General features: G+C 43.2%; 1 protein-coding gene across 1 annotated transcript in view; it reads right to left on the reverse strand.

The window, feature by feature from the left end:
- SH3BGRL (SH3 domain binding glutamate rich protein like) overlaps positions 1–16662 on the reverse strand; it is a 44972-nt gene continuing 28310 nt past the window's right edge. The window contains exons 3-4 of the mRNA XM_053274392.1: positions 9801–9881; positions 1–3395 (exon numbers count right to left, since the gene is read on the reverse strand). Of these exons, the coding sequence (XP_053130367.1) occupies positions 3363–3395; positions 9801–9881 (114 nt within the window). The 3' untranslated portion in view covers positions 1–3362. The remainder of the gene's footprint in view (positions 3396–9800; positions 9882–16662) is intronic.

Raw genomic sequence — 16662 nt, forward strand, 5'->3', positions numbered from 1 at the left:
TCTTTGCAAACATGTTGAAAGGGCTTTATTGCAACAAGATAGCAAAAGTTAACAAACAAAAATCCAAGATGTCTCATTGCCTGATTTGTTAGGGAGATGATGATGATGATGGCTGGGAAGAAATGAGCAAATTCATTTAAGGGTTCTTCCCCAGGAAATGCAAAATTGTTTTCTGAAATTTGCCCATCTCTGCTGTGATGACAACTGACTATATTATGATGCATTTGAGGAAATAAAGGAATGCTTGTTCCCCTCTGCCATACGTTTTTGTTTGGGAGGAGCCATATCCCCAACTAGTACATGAGCCAAATGGGGTGGTTGCTATCACCTGGGAGAATGAATGATCATTGTGATATTTGACAAGGTCTACACCCCTTGAGATGAAAAAGAGGTGATAGCATTGTAATACTTGCAGCTTTCAGTGTGTGGTCATGCTTTTCTTGTCCTGAGCATCAGGCCTGCAACAGCCACATTGCAATGGTGTTGGAAAAACTTTTAAAATGTTCTAAAAACACAAAAAGTACCATAAAATTTTATCAGTGTCAGAGGAATGGAAATGGAAATTGCTAGGAATGTCTTCCAAAGATTATTCCATGGAAAGAGTACAACAATTTATACTATGTTATCCTAACCACGACCCTTTGCTCTGTGCAAAAACGACTGCAATTTTACTCTAATCATTTGTGGGTAGGGATAAAGAAGGGGTGATAATACAGAGAAAGCTGTAAGTACAACAATGCTATCGCATATCTTCCATCTCTAGAAGGGTAGATATCACCAAAAATCACTATGAGTATTCATCCTCTGAGATGGCAAACCAATGGCCAGGAAAGGGAGTCTGGAAGGTAATAGGACACTCAAAAATGGGATTCTGTTCTTTTTAACCTACTCACAAAAACACAGATAGAAACCTGTGCGAATTTAACAGCTCGCTAGTTTCGGGACTTTGGTTCAAATTTAGAAGTGCTGTTTCCCCGAGCTGGACTCTTCAATAGGTCTATGGACAAGTTCTAAAAGAAGTACACCAGTAAGAAAAGTGCTTTCTCTATAGCATGAAAACATATAGTATACCAAACATTGATGATTGAATCAAAATTGTATATATAAATCATCATGTATCAATAATGACTAAAGTTTCTAAACGCATGCATGAAATCTTAAAAGATGTGTCCATACAAGTTTAATATACAGGCAACAACTTAAACAGACCACTGGTATGATTTCCTATGACTGATTTGTCCTCCACATAGGAATAATCCCTTTCCACTCTAAACACCATTTCCTCTGGAATGCAAGGAGTACTACCAGAAACTACTGCACTTTAGAAAAAGAGAAAGTGTCGGAGACAAAAGGCTGGTCTGCTCATCCTTTTGGCACATGGACATTCCCAGGACAACCCTGATGCACAAATCAGGCTCTCATGCAATTGTTGTGACCTGCAAAAGATGACACTGTAGTCTCAGATATGACAATTGCTATACCAGATTTCCAATGTTCCAGTTTGTGCATGATGTTTAAAGCCATGACTCAGTTTGGACAGTCTTCAAACCAAGATTTGGAAGATCAAGATCAGGTTTGGGAGCTTTCTCCTCATCTCTTGTGTATAAACTGCCTCCTCCATATTCTGGTTTCCTCTAACCATAGTTTGCCATGATTTCCACAAGAAGATGATAACCACGATTTGAGACCCTGGCTTGAAGCAGATTTGCAATTCACAGAGGTTATTCTCACCATGGAGGGAAACCGGGCTAAGGGAGGCTATCCCACCAAAGTAGCCCTCCCCTAAAATGAGGTTAGCGGAGCATGCGCTCCGTTCCTCCCATTTTGTTGATTGTGAGATGCCACAGTGTAGCAACCCTGGACTGGGAGGCTACAACAAGCCTCCCAGTGTCAGGGGTCTCCCCAGAATGCCTCACGCACTTGCACAGGGCATTCTGGGACTTCCGGGACCAGATGGCCCCCGATCCCCACTGCCCCTACCGGTTCCGTGGCAGAGCTGGTAATCATGTGGGCAGCCAATTCGGCCGCCCAGGGAGGGTGGAATGCTCGTGTGCGGATTTGGTTGAAAGCATCAAATAGGCTATAAATATGTGCATTAGAAGCCAACTTTGCTCAGGTAGAGAGGGTCAAGAATAAAGATTGACTGGTAGGCAAATAGTCTATCTGTATGGCAGCATATTTCTGAATCAGAAATATCTGATTCAGGTCTAGCTCTACATCTTCTATGTAGCCCTCCAAAATGACATAGCCAAGAAATCTGCACCCATAAACATTAATTTGCAACTTCTGTGGTACATAATCCCCACATGTGCTCTTTTGGTGAGGTTTACTGATTGCAAAAAACCAAATTTTGAAAAACTTCAAAAGTTCTTCTACAAGGTGAACTAGATTGCTAAAGGCTATTCCATGGTATTGCAAATCTACTTTAAACTTAAACATAAGAAGAGAAATATCTCTCCTTACACAGCAGCAAACATTTTCAAGACTAATTCCTCAGAATGACAGTTTTTCCAGCTAGCGACTACTTGAAGATGCTTTCCATGGTCCAAAATGTTTTAAAAAACCAAAAAAACAATGGAATGGATTTTTTGCACAACATGATATGAAAGGCTTCAAAAAAGGACAACTGCTGGCACTTGTTAACACCATGTGGTTATTAATGCAAATTTAACCAAGACTGCAGTAAAATCTTGCACATATTGGTGTCTTCAGGTTTCCCAAGAGGCAGTTACATTATGCAGTTAACAAACTTATAGTTTGGGAAACACCCCACACTAGTAACATCCATGAAAATATCATGTTTTCATATCTACAGAATTGTGTAGATATAATTTCAGTATCCATTCTACAAAGAAATACCTTAACTTCAATGATTATAATACTATTACTAAGATACTTTTAAAACAACAAATCACTTTTTAAAAAAGACCAATATTATGATAATTTGTTATTTTAAGTAATGTTCTTAGGCAGTTCAGGCACTGGGTTTATTAAATGTTTCCTGTTATTTTCCCCATTTTATAAAACAATTGGCTATATAACAATATCCGCATTATTAATAGTAAAATAGGATTTGTTTAACATTTACAAAAATCTATGCAACTGTAGAAACCAGATTACATTACAGGGGGAGGGGGGGAATCAATGTCTTCTAAATACTGCTTTTGTCTCAAAGCAAATTCTGAGTTTTCATCTCATGCTCTGTTGTATATGACGGAATGCTGTGGGCAGCAATCCACATTTTAGGAAAGACAAGAACCCATTTTTCTTGAAGCAGAGACAATTTTGCCATTGTAGAAAAAGCGATGGAAGTTTCCCTTTACATAATATTTAAGGCTTTAGGCAGGCTGTGGAGAGGGAAGTCAAGCTTCTTGCTTTGCCAGAGCTTCTGCCTCCTGAAACAACATAAAGAAATAAAATACATGGTAACAAACATGTTATTTATTTTAACCAAATGTTAACAGCTTGGATGTGTGTTTGTTTTGATGGCCACATGAAGCCTGACAAGAAAGAAAAACTGTGGTGGGACTTGGGTGAAAAACAAAGGCACATTGTGCAAAATGGCAGAATTCCTACTGATCTCAGTTTATCACTAATGGGCCCTACAGACAGTGAGCTCTTTCTCATGATTCGTGAGAAGGGCTTGACAGGTGGGCAGGCAGGAAGGTGCACTAACCTTCCCTTCCCTGCCGACAATCCGTCAAAGGAGCTGGAAGCATATGGTCCTGGCTTCTGGAAATCCCACAATGCACCACGCGAATGCACATTGCATTCTGCCCCCGGAGATAGGCAGGAGTCCAATAGTCTTTCAGTGCTGGCAGATGATCCAAAAACGGGGTTAAAGGAGCATTTGCTCCCTTAACCCCATTTTAAGAGGCTGGCCTCTTTGGCTGGTTTGCCGTCAAAGTGCCACCAGGTGCAATCCTGGCGGTTCTTACGATAAGGAAAAAAAAATCAGGCTGGACTTCTTTGGCTGATCATAAGAAAAGCCCCAATGTGTACCCAGGGAGGAGACATAACAGCAAACATGGAAACTTCAGCTAAATACAGTTGCAAGATAAAGAGGTGCTTCGCACGATCAGTGTGAAGTGCCTGAGAGGGTTCTGCAGGCTTAGCCCGCTCTCCCCGCAGACGAGCAGCTGCTCAGAGCTGGGCAGCCAGATTGGCCACCCACACGACTGCTGGCTCCATCACGGAGCCACCGGGGCGGCAGGCAGCGGGGGCCGCGCAGCCCCTTGAAATTCCAGGATGCCCCGCGCAAGCACGCAGGGCATTCTGGAGAGACCCCTGAGCCCAAGAGGCTGCTTGCAGTGTGTCGCCGCGGCAACACACGAGCAAAAAGATGTGGTTAAAGGAGCGCTCACTCCATTACCCTCGTCTTAGGGGAGGGGTAGTTAGGCGGGCTAGCCACCTTGGGAGCACTGGGCTCGCCTGCGAGCCCGGTGGTTCCCACGATCCCCAGAAAGCAGGCTAAGCTCCCTTAGCCTGCTTTCTAGTGATTGTCAGAAGAGCTTCAAAGAGTGGGCAGATTCACACATAATGCAGAACCTACTTGCAAAGGTGGTTCAGACAGTTTGTGACTGTCTGAACCCGCTCCAAGGCAGGAACTGATACTTGGCTCACACAGATGTTCAAATCTAGGTTTAAATCGAGTTACTGACACGAGGATGATTGTGTGAATCCAAGGGTGGAAATCTCAGATTCATCTCAGGCCATAAACACATTCATACTAATGTTGGCAACAGACAATAAACCTAGATTTGAGTGAATGTGTGAACTAGGCCTGAGGTTCACTCAGGGCCTCAAACCTAGATGTGTAAACCAAGATTTGGCCAAACCAAGTGCTGCTCCGAAGTGTGTCTGAACCCAGTGTCTTAATGAATTTCTGGTTTGTTCCAGGCAAGCCTGCCCCCTTTGCCATCAGGGCCAATGGCTGCAAGGTGGAGCAAGGCAGACCGGGAGGCCTGGCAAGGGGTGTACCTCTGGCTCAACTCTACTTCCAACAAACTGAGATATGTAATTGTTTGCAGTGCCAACGGCAGGTTCCATCTATATCTCAGGCTGTGGGGGACTTTAGATTCCACACTATATGCGGACTCGCCGAGCATATTCACTGCACTGAAAGCCCACCTTCAGTTCTTCTCTGTTCTAATTATCCAGTCAGATGCAGTACAATATGAGTATCAGACAGGAGGCAGCAGCAGCATGTGATGCAGGCAACTGGGAAACCAAGACTACAAAGCTTCAGAAAGTGTTCGAATTACTGGTATGTCTGACTTTTCAAGTTCTAAGGCCTGCTCAGAGGTCATCTGAAAAGTATGCTTGGAAGCTTCTTCTGATCTTATCTCTGGTCTTCAGCCTGAGAAGCCCTGGTGGCATATTCTAAGTCATGTAACAACAAACCCAGATTATCCTTCCAAGGGAACTAAGTCCCAGATACCTTTCCGACTTCATCCCTAGAATTTCAGAATTTGTTTACCTCTGCTCAAATCTCCAATTCTGTGATGAGTTTCTATTGCTGGTTAAATTCCCTTTTGGAAACCTTAATGTAGATGTCACTGTCTTTTTATTATATGTCCCATTTGGTGACAGAATTTTAATTTAGTTTTACAAATGTGTATACATCAACATGTTTGCCCTTGATAAGGAGCTATAAACCCCAGCTTCCAGACCTGCTTGAATGCATGCACGCATCATATAAAGAAGCGTACGTAGCAGGTGTACATGGAGAACCAGCGTGGTGTAGTGGTTTGAGGATTGGTCTAAGACACAAGTTCAAATCCCCACTCAGTCATGAAATTCACTGGGTGACTCTGGGACAGTCACCTCTCTCCACCTTACCAACTTCACAGGGTACATAGGTAACATCCCACATATCCCGTGGAATGTGGTGATGGCCACTAGCTTGGATGGCTTTAATAGAGGCTTAGACAAAATTCACAGGGGACAGGTCTATCAATGGCTACTAGTCTGAGGGCTATAGGCCAGCCCTATAGGGCTATAGGCCAGCAAGATGCCTCTAAATACCAGTTGCAGGGAAGTAACCATAGGAGAGAGGGCATGCCCTCAGCTCTTGCCTGTGGGCTTCTCAGAGGCATCTGGTGGGCCACTATGTGAAACAGGATGCTGGACTAGATGGGCCTTGGGCCTCATCCAGCAGGACTGTTCTTATGTGCAGGGATGATGTGAGGATAAACATAACTGTGTACACTGCTCTGGGCTCCTTGGGGGAAGAATGATATATAAACTCAAGTACATAAATAAATTAAAATCCTATCATGTGTGAAGAAGCAGCCAAAGATTCAGTCACTGCCTCAGTTTTGAAAAGTCATGATGTTTTCTTCAGAAAAGAGTGGACAAAAATTGTCTACCTCACGGGGTTATTGTGAGGGCAGAATTAAAGCCAAAATGCCATTTTGTATAAAATTTTAAAATTCAGCAACGTTACAGAATTCAAATGCTGAGCATTTGCTTTTGAAATGAGGAGAGCTGGTTTTGTGGTAGCAAGCATGAATTGTCCCCTTTGCTAAGCAGGGTCTGTCCTGGTTTGCATTTGAATAGGAGAATAGAAGTGTGAGCACTGTAAGATAGTTCCCTTAGGGGATGGGGCCGTTCTGGGAAGAGCAACTGCATGGTTGCATGCAGAAGGTTCGAAGTTCCCTCCCTGGCATCTCCAAGATGGGGCTGAGAGAAATTCCTACCTTGGAGAAGCCATTGCCAGTCTGGGTAGACAAATCTGAGCTAGATGGACCAGTGGTCTGACTCATTCTAATGTAGTCTTCCTATGTTAGGCTAAGGTAGTCTTCCTATGTTCCTTCCTAAATCTGAGGGAATGATGAATGTTAAGCCATTAGTTGTAAGTACCACCTATCAAATTCTGGAGGGTGGGGCAGAGAAATGTAGCACGATATACATCTGACAGTGACTCAATGATTCTAACAAAAAGCAACACATGACTGGTAAACAGACCTTGTCTCATTCTATCAAAATCAAGGGAGCATTTTCTTGTTTAGTGGCTTACTGCAGCAATCCAATGTTTAACAAGCCTAGAGAGATATACCAGACAGGCCTGAACAACCTCCAGCAAAAATCTATTATAAAGACAGCATAAATTTTCATGGTCAAGGACACATGAAATTTTGCATTTCTCTGCAAAAGTTCGCTTTTAAAACAAATACTTTCAAGCTTTGATTTCAAAAACGTGTCCCCTGCCTCCAATGTTCCCCTGCCCTCCTCACACAGATTTCTGGCACTGATTCCAAATTTAATTCTTCGGGCAGACCTGCCTTTAGGGTGCTTTCCAGATTACCCTTTGTTCACCAATAAAATGTTTCGGCTTCACAGGTCATTTTGAAAACGTAAACAGCTTGCGCAAACCTCCTACAACGGGAAAAGACAACTACTTATTTGCGATGCACATGCAATGTTGTAGGACTAAAACGGAAGGATAAAATCCAAAAGAAGGCATCGGAAATGTGACTGGCACCTTGATGACAGCACAGGGACTGCGATGTCGAAACACAGGCAGTACAGGAGCACACTTGACAGTAATGACACTGTTGCAGCGGGTAATCTGGAAAGCGTCCTGATCTCTTCTATTGTATGTCATTTGTGCTGCTTCTCTGTGTTGTATTTTTGCCATTGTATTGATTGTTTTTAATTTTTATAGATTTTATTGTTTCTCATATGTCCAGAGATTTTTTTAAAAATGAAAAGGAGGAAAACACTTAAATTTAATAAATAAATGAATAAATGTTCACAAGAACTACAGCCTGCTAGCAAATTGTTTTCTTACTGAAAAACAGTAGAAATAATCATTATTAAATTTAGATCCTCACCAAACTGGCGGGATTTCGAGAAGGCTATTCCACAACACAGCAAGTATTTGTTTTATAATACTTGGCTGAGAAATACTCCTCTCCGCCCAAGTCCAATCTGTATGCTGCGTTTATAGATTATAAAGCCTTCTTTGACTCTATCTCCAGAGATAGACTTTGGACAAAGTTAAAGGAGTCATCCATAGATCCACGTTTACTTTTACTAGTTTACAATCTTCATCGGAACACCCGCCTCAGAGTACTGTGTAGTAGGAAAGGGCATATCTCTGCTGAGAGAGCTTTTTTGCTTGCAGGCAAAATTCCCTCTATTACGTATAAGGTGGCTAAGTTTTGCTCTATTGCTATTAGGACTCAACAGCAACTAACTTTCTGTCCTGTCTTCTAGATTATTGGCTCAGTTCCTTTTCTGTAAAGTTTTAAATTGTATTTGCTGATCTTTGATCATTGATAGTAATAAACTAAACTAAACTAAACTAAGCTGCCGAGATACCTACTTATAGAGGCGTATGGCAAGGTTGCATTCTAGCCCCTGCCCTGTTTAATTTTTATATCAATTCAATAGTTTCACATCTGAATGGCCTTGCTCTTCATCCCCCTAAACTTGCGAATAGGCATGTTTCATTATTGCTTTACGCTGACAATATTGTCCTGTTATCTCAAACCAAGGTAGGGCTAAGTCGTGCCTTAACTTCCTTGAGCGGTTATACTTTGAAGGAGGCCTTGGAGATAAACAAGGTGATGGTTTTTGCAAAATGCCCCAAAATCCATAAATGGTCCATAAATGAAAATAATATTGAGCAGGTCAAAGTTTTTAAATATCTAGGGGTTGTACTCCATTCCAGTGGATCCCGGAAAGCCCATCTTAGCTTTGTTTCTCACAGTGCCCAGCAGATGGCAAACATGATTAAATCCTTTTACTTTTCGAGAGGTGCTCTTTTTGTCCCAGCGGCTGTCAAATTATTGAAGGCCAAAATATACCCTCAGATTCTTTAGGGCGTGCAAATTGGATCTTTTGATAATTTTACAGTACTAGAAACAATTCAAACAAAATTCTTATGGGCCATCCTTCAAGCCCCCAGAGGCGTAGCCAATGAGGCTCTCCGCAGAGAGGTTGGGGTTACCACCTTGAAAATGAAAATCTGGTTCTGTATGATCAAATTCTGGCTGTATTTGGTTTTCTTTCCAGTTGGGCTCGCGCCTCTAGTGCTAATCAACAGCTTTACATCTAAATGGGAAATAGCCCTGAAAATGAAACTACATCGTCTGAGCACGACCCAAGAAAACCTTATCGGTCGGGGTTTAGATCAGGTGATATGTTTTGTCAGACAACGACTATTGGACATAGACCTCCAGGAGAAGTGTACACGACTACCAAGGGGAACGTATATAGGCTCCAAAATTTCAGTCATAAACCGGCTGAATATTTAGGTCATATATTTTTACTGAGCACTGACCCTTGCTCGTTGGAATGCCCTTCCTTCTGCAGTTCTGGATGGGAAATATAAACAAGTTCCGTATGCATTGCGTAGGTGCCCTTGTGGTTCAGGGGATATAGAGTCAGTTGCTCATGTTATTCTTTATTGTCAATTTTATAGGGATGCCTATATTAAATTTATTGCTCCTCTCTTAAAGTATTATCCTGGCCATACAGACCAATTCTTGGAATTGCTGCTGTCGAATTTTAAATTTGTTATCTCTATTCATGTGGCCAAGTTTTGTTTTGTTGCAACCAAATTTCATAGAGATTATATTAGCAATTTGAATATTTTGTAAACTATAAATGTTCTATTCTTAAATGTATCTTTGGTCTAAAACCATAATAAACTTACTACTACTAAATGTATATCCCACTTTTCCTCCAAGGAGCCCAAAGTAGTGTACAAAGTTATGTTTATCCGCACAACAACCCTTTGAGGTAGGTTAGACAGAGATAAATTAACCTGAAATTATAGCAACACATACCTTTGAACCAGGTGGGGCAGTCAGGCCTAAGAAAGCATACACGGCATTATTCTCTCTAGCTTCAAAGAACGCTTCATAATCCTTTGGAAAAACAGAAAGAGACCAACATTATAGCCATACAGATCCAAACCAAGGAGTTGTTCTTCAAGGCAAGGGTTTGTACATGGCGAGGCACTCCCTAAAATATATAGGTCCCAGACTGTGAAGATTATAGATTAAATCCCCTCAGGTTTAGGACCTGCATAACTTAGAGAGCACCTCCCCACATCTGAGTGCCCCTGCCTACAGAGGTAATCCAGGACCCTGTATCAGGTTCCCTCAGTATAGGGACATTTGCAGCACCACAGAGCAAGGCCTTTTGGGGTATGACACCTAGGTTTGAGATGTGCACCTCAGGTCTGGCCTGGAGAAAGCAGTTCAAAGTGGAAATGGGTGGAAGCAATGGGTTGAAATGAATTACTTTTCTCAGTGGTCTCCCAGTGAATGTTTGTACATTGACATCTGTGGCTGCTTTTAGAAAACAACTAAAGGCCTTTTTATTCATTCAGGGTTTTACCCTTTGGAGCTGCCAGGTCTCTCAGCTCTGGTGGTTTGTCTTTTTTATGGTTGTTGGTTTTTTTGGCATTTTATGGTTTTTACTGTTTAACTGATTTTAAGGTTTTTAATGTGATTTTTATGGAGTTTTATTGTATTTTAACTTTTCTAAACTACCTTTTGATGCCTTATGGAAGTCAGTATAAAAACTGAAAAATAAACAAACAGATAAATAAATTTAGACACAGCAGGTGGACTAACCCCAGTTTCCCATGGTCATGGGGGAAAGTTCAAGTTTCTATAATGCAAACAACATATTCTGGATTTCTTAACTATAGCGTTTTCTGATGCTTCATAGTTTTGCATAATGTAGCTTTCAAAGAGCATCTGCTTGCTTGCATGCAGAAGGTTCCAAGTTCCCTCCCTGGCATCTCCAAGATAGGGCTGAGAGAGAGAGACTCCTGCCTGCAACTTTGGAGAAGCCTTTGCCAGTCCGATTAGACAATACTGAGCCTGTATACTGGACCAATGGTCTGACTCAGTAGAAGGCAGCTTCCTATGTTCCTATGAGTTGTGTTTGTGTAAGCCACGGCGCAGTGGGAAATGACTTGCCTATCAAGCATGAGGCTGCTGGTTCGAATCCCCGCTGGTATGTTTCCCATACTATGGGAAACACCTATATCAGGCAGCAGTGATATAGGAAGATGCTGAAAGGCATCATCTCATACTGCACAGGAGATGGCAATGGAAAACCCCTCCTGTATTCTACCAAAGAAAAACCACAGGGCTCTGTGGTCGCCAGGAGTCGACACCGACTCAACGGCACATTTTACTTTAAGCCACCCAAGCATATGGGAGAGAAAGGTTTGAATGAATAAATGTGATCTTCTTCTTCTCCTTCTTCTTCTTCTCCTTCTTCTTCTTCTCCTTCTTCTTCTTCTCCTTCTTCTTCTTCTCCTTCTTCTCCTTCTCCTTCTCCTTCTCCTTCTCCTTCTCCTCCTCCTCCTCCTCCTTCTCCTTCTTCTCCTCCTCCTCCTTCTTCTGGCTAAACAAACAGAAAATGGACCATACCTTGTGTGGTCTGAAGCCTGTACTGTATTCCTATTTCTCAGTTCCCAATTACTGCATTAGCCCAGATATTTCTTACATTAAAAATGTATAGAGTGAAGATGGTGGATCTGGGTAACTATGGCAACAGTAGCACCAGGTATTTTCAAGCTCCTACCCCTATTCTTTTTGCTACAAGGAACCTACAAGTACCCTCGCTTGGATGTTTGCTCTATGGTCTCTCTGCTGGACCGAAGCGGGGGAAGCAGCAATACAGGTATGGGGACACAGGCGTCCCTCTGAAGGGATGGCCGGCCTCCTGTATGGCTGCCAGCCATGAAGTGAACATCTCATTTGTTGCTACAAATCTGAGAAGAAGAAAGAAACCACATGCTTTCCTATGACCTATTCTTTCATCACAATCTTTTCTTTACAAACCCACATTATTTAAATTAAAAAAGAAAGTAGAACATTTTAATCACCAGTGTTGTCTATGTATAAATAATAAAATACAAGCTAACTGAACAATGAAGTTAGCAGCACACTGCGAAAGGTTTTGCCTCAGGGAAAGTTTACGTTTGTTTGCTACTTATGCAAACATAAGGTATTTGGGTGCAAGTTTAAAAAAAATAATAAAGTGACTAACTGACAGTTGATACACTAACATATAATGATGTCCTGGAAGGAAATGGTTGATATAAAAATGCCACCCTGTGCACACATCCTGCTTTCTTTAAAGACGCACATTTGGAGATATTTCTGCATTAAATCCGGATGACTCTAGTCTATTTGCAAGTGTGGCGTCAAACCAGAGACAGAGGAAGATAGTTGCTTTTGCAACTGCAGTTGAGAAATACGAATGAAGAAAGCTGCCTGAGGGTTTTGCAGCTTCCCCCTTCACCAGCCAGTTTCCAAGTAGCACAGCCTTTCCCCTCTCCTCTTTCACTGATGTAATCGGCTTGGCCTCTTAATTTGCTCAAAAGAAAAATCACTGGTGAAGCATGCAACAACGGAATGTTTGCTGCACAGCCCCTAGCGAGGAGGAAGGTGAAGCTAGTGAAGGAGCAGCCATTAAGGGCAAAGCATTTCACATGCACACATATCATCAGAGTGTCCTCTGATGGATGGCAAGACAATACTCCAGAGAGCTCTGAACCAGCTGAGAAAAAAGGACGGAGACGACTCCTACATTGGGATACTATAAAGATTCTAATTTAAATTGGATATATTTAAAATATACAGCATTTGAATTTAAACTGTGAAATTTAAATGTTCTCAACTGGCCAGCAGATTACTGACTTGAGTAACTGTCTGGCATTTACCAGTTTACATATAAACACACAGATTATAAAACCTGGTGAGTTACAATCTACAGTCAAAAACAGGAAAGACAATTGGAGGAGGAAACAGGGAATGATGATGAGCTGCGTTCAATTCAGAACCTACTTGCAAAGTCACAGAAACATAGGAAGCTGCCTTAGATCACTGGTCTATCTGGCTCAGTATTATCTACTACACTGATTGGCCGCGGCTTTCCAAGATTCCAGGCAGCCCTACCTGGAGATAATGCCAAGGACTGAACCTGGGATGCAAAGCTGATGCTTTACTGCTGAGCTACAGCCCCAACCAAAAAAGGCGGCATACATGGGTCTCTCACTGACCACACTAAGACCTGCTTAGCTTCAGCAAAGTGGCTGTATTGTGTGCCTATAGGACTCTACAACCATGGTAACTGACTTGTCCATGACTGTCTGAACCCATACCAAGGCAGAAACCTGAGGTTTACCAGGGCCTCAGATTTAAGTGTATAACCAAAATTTGCAGTTAGCTTACCAAACAGTGGTCCCTCTAATTTTTCTTATCTCTGTGTGGAATGAGTTTTGTTCTGGGCGGCAGTATCAAGGCAGTGTGTGCGCACCTGCATTCAGAATGGGGCCTTCCTGATTCAACCTGAGCAGGATCTAAAATTAACTGAGCGGACATTAAAAAATTTTTGAGAGTGCACACACGCCTTAGAGGAGACAGTGTTGCTAAACCAAGGCTGCTCCCACTGAGGTGCATGTTATGTCTGAACCCCATGCTCTTAATGAACCTCTGGTTCATTCCAGATCAGTCTGTCCCCACTGCCATCAGGGCCAATGGCTGCAAGGCATCCTGGACCTTCCTGGGCAGCCTGGACAAGGGCTGTACCTCTGGCCCAAATTGGCTACTCCCCAAAAACCGAGATAAGTGATTGTCTATAGTGCCAACTTCCATATCTTTAGCTGGGGAAACCTCAGGTTCTGCATTATGTGTGAACCTGGCCTGTATTTAAATTATTTAGGCTGTATTTAGATTAATGGTGGTGGGAGGTATGTCTTGGAAATTGCACCTTAATTGCACAAATGAATTGATGTAAGGTTGCAGATCTTTTTATTGAGCTTCTATTTAAATGACCTAAATGACGGGGGGACACCTTGTTCAAGGCAAAGCACAGGGTATAAATACTTTAAACAAATACATAAATAAAAACTACTTTTGAAGCATATCTTTCTCATAGAGAAATGATCACTAAGAGGACACAATCCCCAGGAACTGTCTCTTGTAAGCAGTTTTGGTCAGTTGATCTGAACTGAGTTACTTTTACTTCTAACTTTTTAACCTCTCTTTTACATTTAGCTTCTGCAAGCATAAACTTTCTACTACAGATTCCTCCAACTCTGATGTGAACCTGGCTTTATTGGATGTGAGATCACCTTTATACATTTCATACCCTTTTGCACGCACGCACGCACGCACGCACGCACAGATTTTCCACAGTTGCATCTTTCAGACATTTATGTTCATAATGTTAGGAACATAGAAAGCTGCCTTATACCGAATCAGACCATTGGCCTATCTAGCTCAGTATTGCCTACTCAGACTGGTAGTAGCCTCTCCAAGGTTGCAGGCAGGAATCTCTCACAGCCCTATCCTGGAGATGCTGCCAGGGAGGGAACTTGGAACCTTCTGCTCTTCCCAGAGCGGTTCCATCCCCTAAGGGGAATATCTTACAATGCTCACACATCAAGTCTCCCATTCATATGCAACCAGGGTGGACCCTGCTTAGCTAAGGGGACAAGTCATGCTTGCTACCAGTCAGGAGAGTGTTCAGAGGATGGAGAGAAGAGCTGGTTTTGTGGTGAATTGTCCCCTTTGCCAAGCAGGGTCTGCCCTGGTTTGCATTTGGATGAGTGACTCCATGTAAGGGCTGCAAAATATTCCCTTTGGGGATAAGGTGGTGGCATGCAGATACTCTTCCCAGAGGGAAGTTCCTCATCCTCTGAGGGGAACATCTTACAGTGCTCACACACGTAGTCTCCCATTCAAATGCAAACCAGGGAGAACCCTGCTTAGCAAAGGGGACCATCCATGCTTGCTACCACGAGCATACAAATCTTAACAGACGAAGGTTGTTATTATTATTATTTTAGTAAAAGTAGCTCCCACATGTGGACAAGCTAGTAAGAAGCCAGCAGTGGCTGGTGTGGGCGCCATTGGGGGCAGTGGGAGTTTAATTTAAATCAAGTTAATTTACTGAACTGTAAAGTAGTAAGTGCTTACCTCTCCTCTCGCCATACCTGAAAGCTATTCAGAGCACCCAACGCCCACTGTGGCGGAGGATCAGCTCTGCCACTCAGCTGGCCTCTGCACACGCGTGGAGGCCATTTGCTAGCCACACAAATGGCCTCTGCCAGCTGAGTGGAGCAGCCGATGTTCAGCCACAGCAGATGCTGGGTGGTGCGCCGCTGCTCTGAACAGCTTGCAGGTGTGGCGAGAGGAGAGATAAGCACGTTCTAATTTACAGTTAAGGGTACCTCCCACTGACCGCCTAAGAAGCTCCCATTCAACAAGCTAAGCAGTAAGAATCTATGACTCTCCTCAAGAGGGATAAATGGATCCTTCTCATAATTTTGTATGTGAGCAGCTAGGAAGTCACTGATGAAGACCAAGAGTCATGCGCTTGGCTTCTCCTATGGGTCTTGAAAGAACAAAGGATCTTAAAGAACAAGGGATCTACACTGCAGAACTTTCAAAGAGGCTTTATCTTAGCCAGCAATTCTATATTATGTATCTGTGAACTGGATTATTAGACTTTGCATTTTTATTTTCAAGGTGCTTTGATGAATATTTCATGAATTACAACCACCTATTAAGAATCTATCTATCTATCTATATTATTCTCTAAGGCATACCCCGGCTAATCCCGTGTGTGGCAGCTCTCATGAGAGTTTGTGGGCAGAAGCACCATGGTGATTGGGCAGTGGGGATTCCATATGCAGATAGAGAGGAGGAACCTGTGATGGTTAAGGACAGTTGGAATGCAACTGTTAGTGGTTGGAAGATGCTCTTGATTGCAGAGGAGAGGGGTGTGTGTGTGTGTGTAGATAGATAGATGGCAGGTGTCTGCGAAGAGAGGGGTTGTGAGGGAAGAAAGAGCCCCTTCAGGAGAAGGAGGCTGCCACTGTGTGAATTAGATGAGGAAACAAGATGAACAAAATCTGTTAATCCAGGAAGGGATAGAAAGGCGGGGGGAGAAAGACAGAGGGGAAGAGCGAGTGGAGGAGAGAGAAAGAGAGAAAAAGAAGGTGGAGGGAGAGAGAAAGAATGAAGGGCGAGGGATGGGCCCGAGCCTGTCAGAGGCCTGAGGAGAATGAGCGGCTATAGCGGCGCCTATTGGCAGCAGGGAAGGGCCCAGTCAACCACTGCTGTTGTTTGGGACTACCGAGGCCATTGGCAGAGGGAGGGAGGCAGGCAAGGGACAGGCCCGGGACTGTCAGCGGCCTGAGGGGAACGAGCGGCCATGGCAGTGGCGGCAGCGAGAAAGGGCCTGGTCAACCACTGCTGCTGCTGCTCCTGGGGAGGAGCAGGAGCAGGGCTTGGGTGAGGAGGTCTCTGGGGATAGGGGGCTACCACTTGGCAAGCAACTGCCAGCAACACTGCAGCCACGACCAAGAGGGGTGAGGGGGACAGAAGCAACTGGATGGAGGAGGAGGAGGAGGAGGAGGAGCAGGAGTGCCGCTCAGGTGAGGGTGGAGATCTCTCTGAGGTGAGTGGGGCTGTGGCAGGGGGTGAGGGGAGCAATCAAGTCATAGCCCGCAGATGCTCTGTGCGGGTTAAGCTAATTATATACTATTTATGAACAACTTTTTTTCTGGAGAATAGAGTTATATAAGTTGTATATAAATTATTTAAAAAATAATATAAACATTATGAATGTTTTAGATAATAAATGTTGTATTTGTTTGTATATGACACTCCT

Source organism: Hemicordylus capensis, chromosome 11 (genome assembly GCF_027244095.1).
Source record: "Hemicordylus capensis ecotype Gifberg chromosome 11, rHemCap1.1.pri, whole genome shotgun sequence".
NCBI lineage: Eukaryota > Metazoa > Chordata > Lepidosauria > Squamata > Cordylidae > Hemicordylus > Hemicordylus capensis.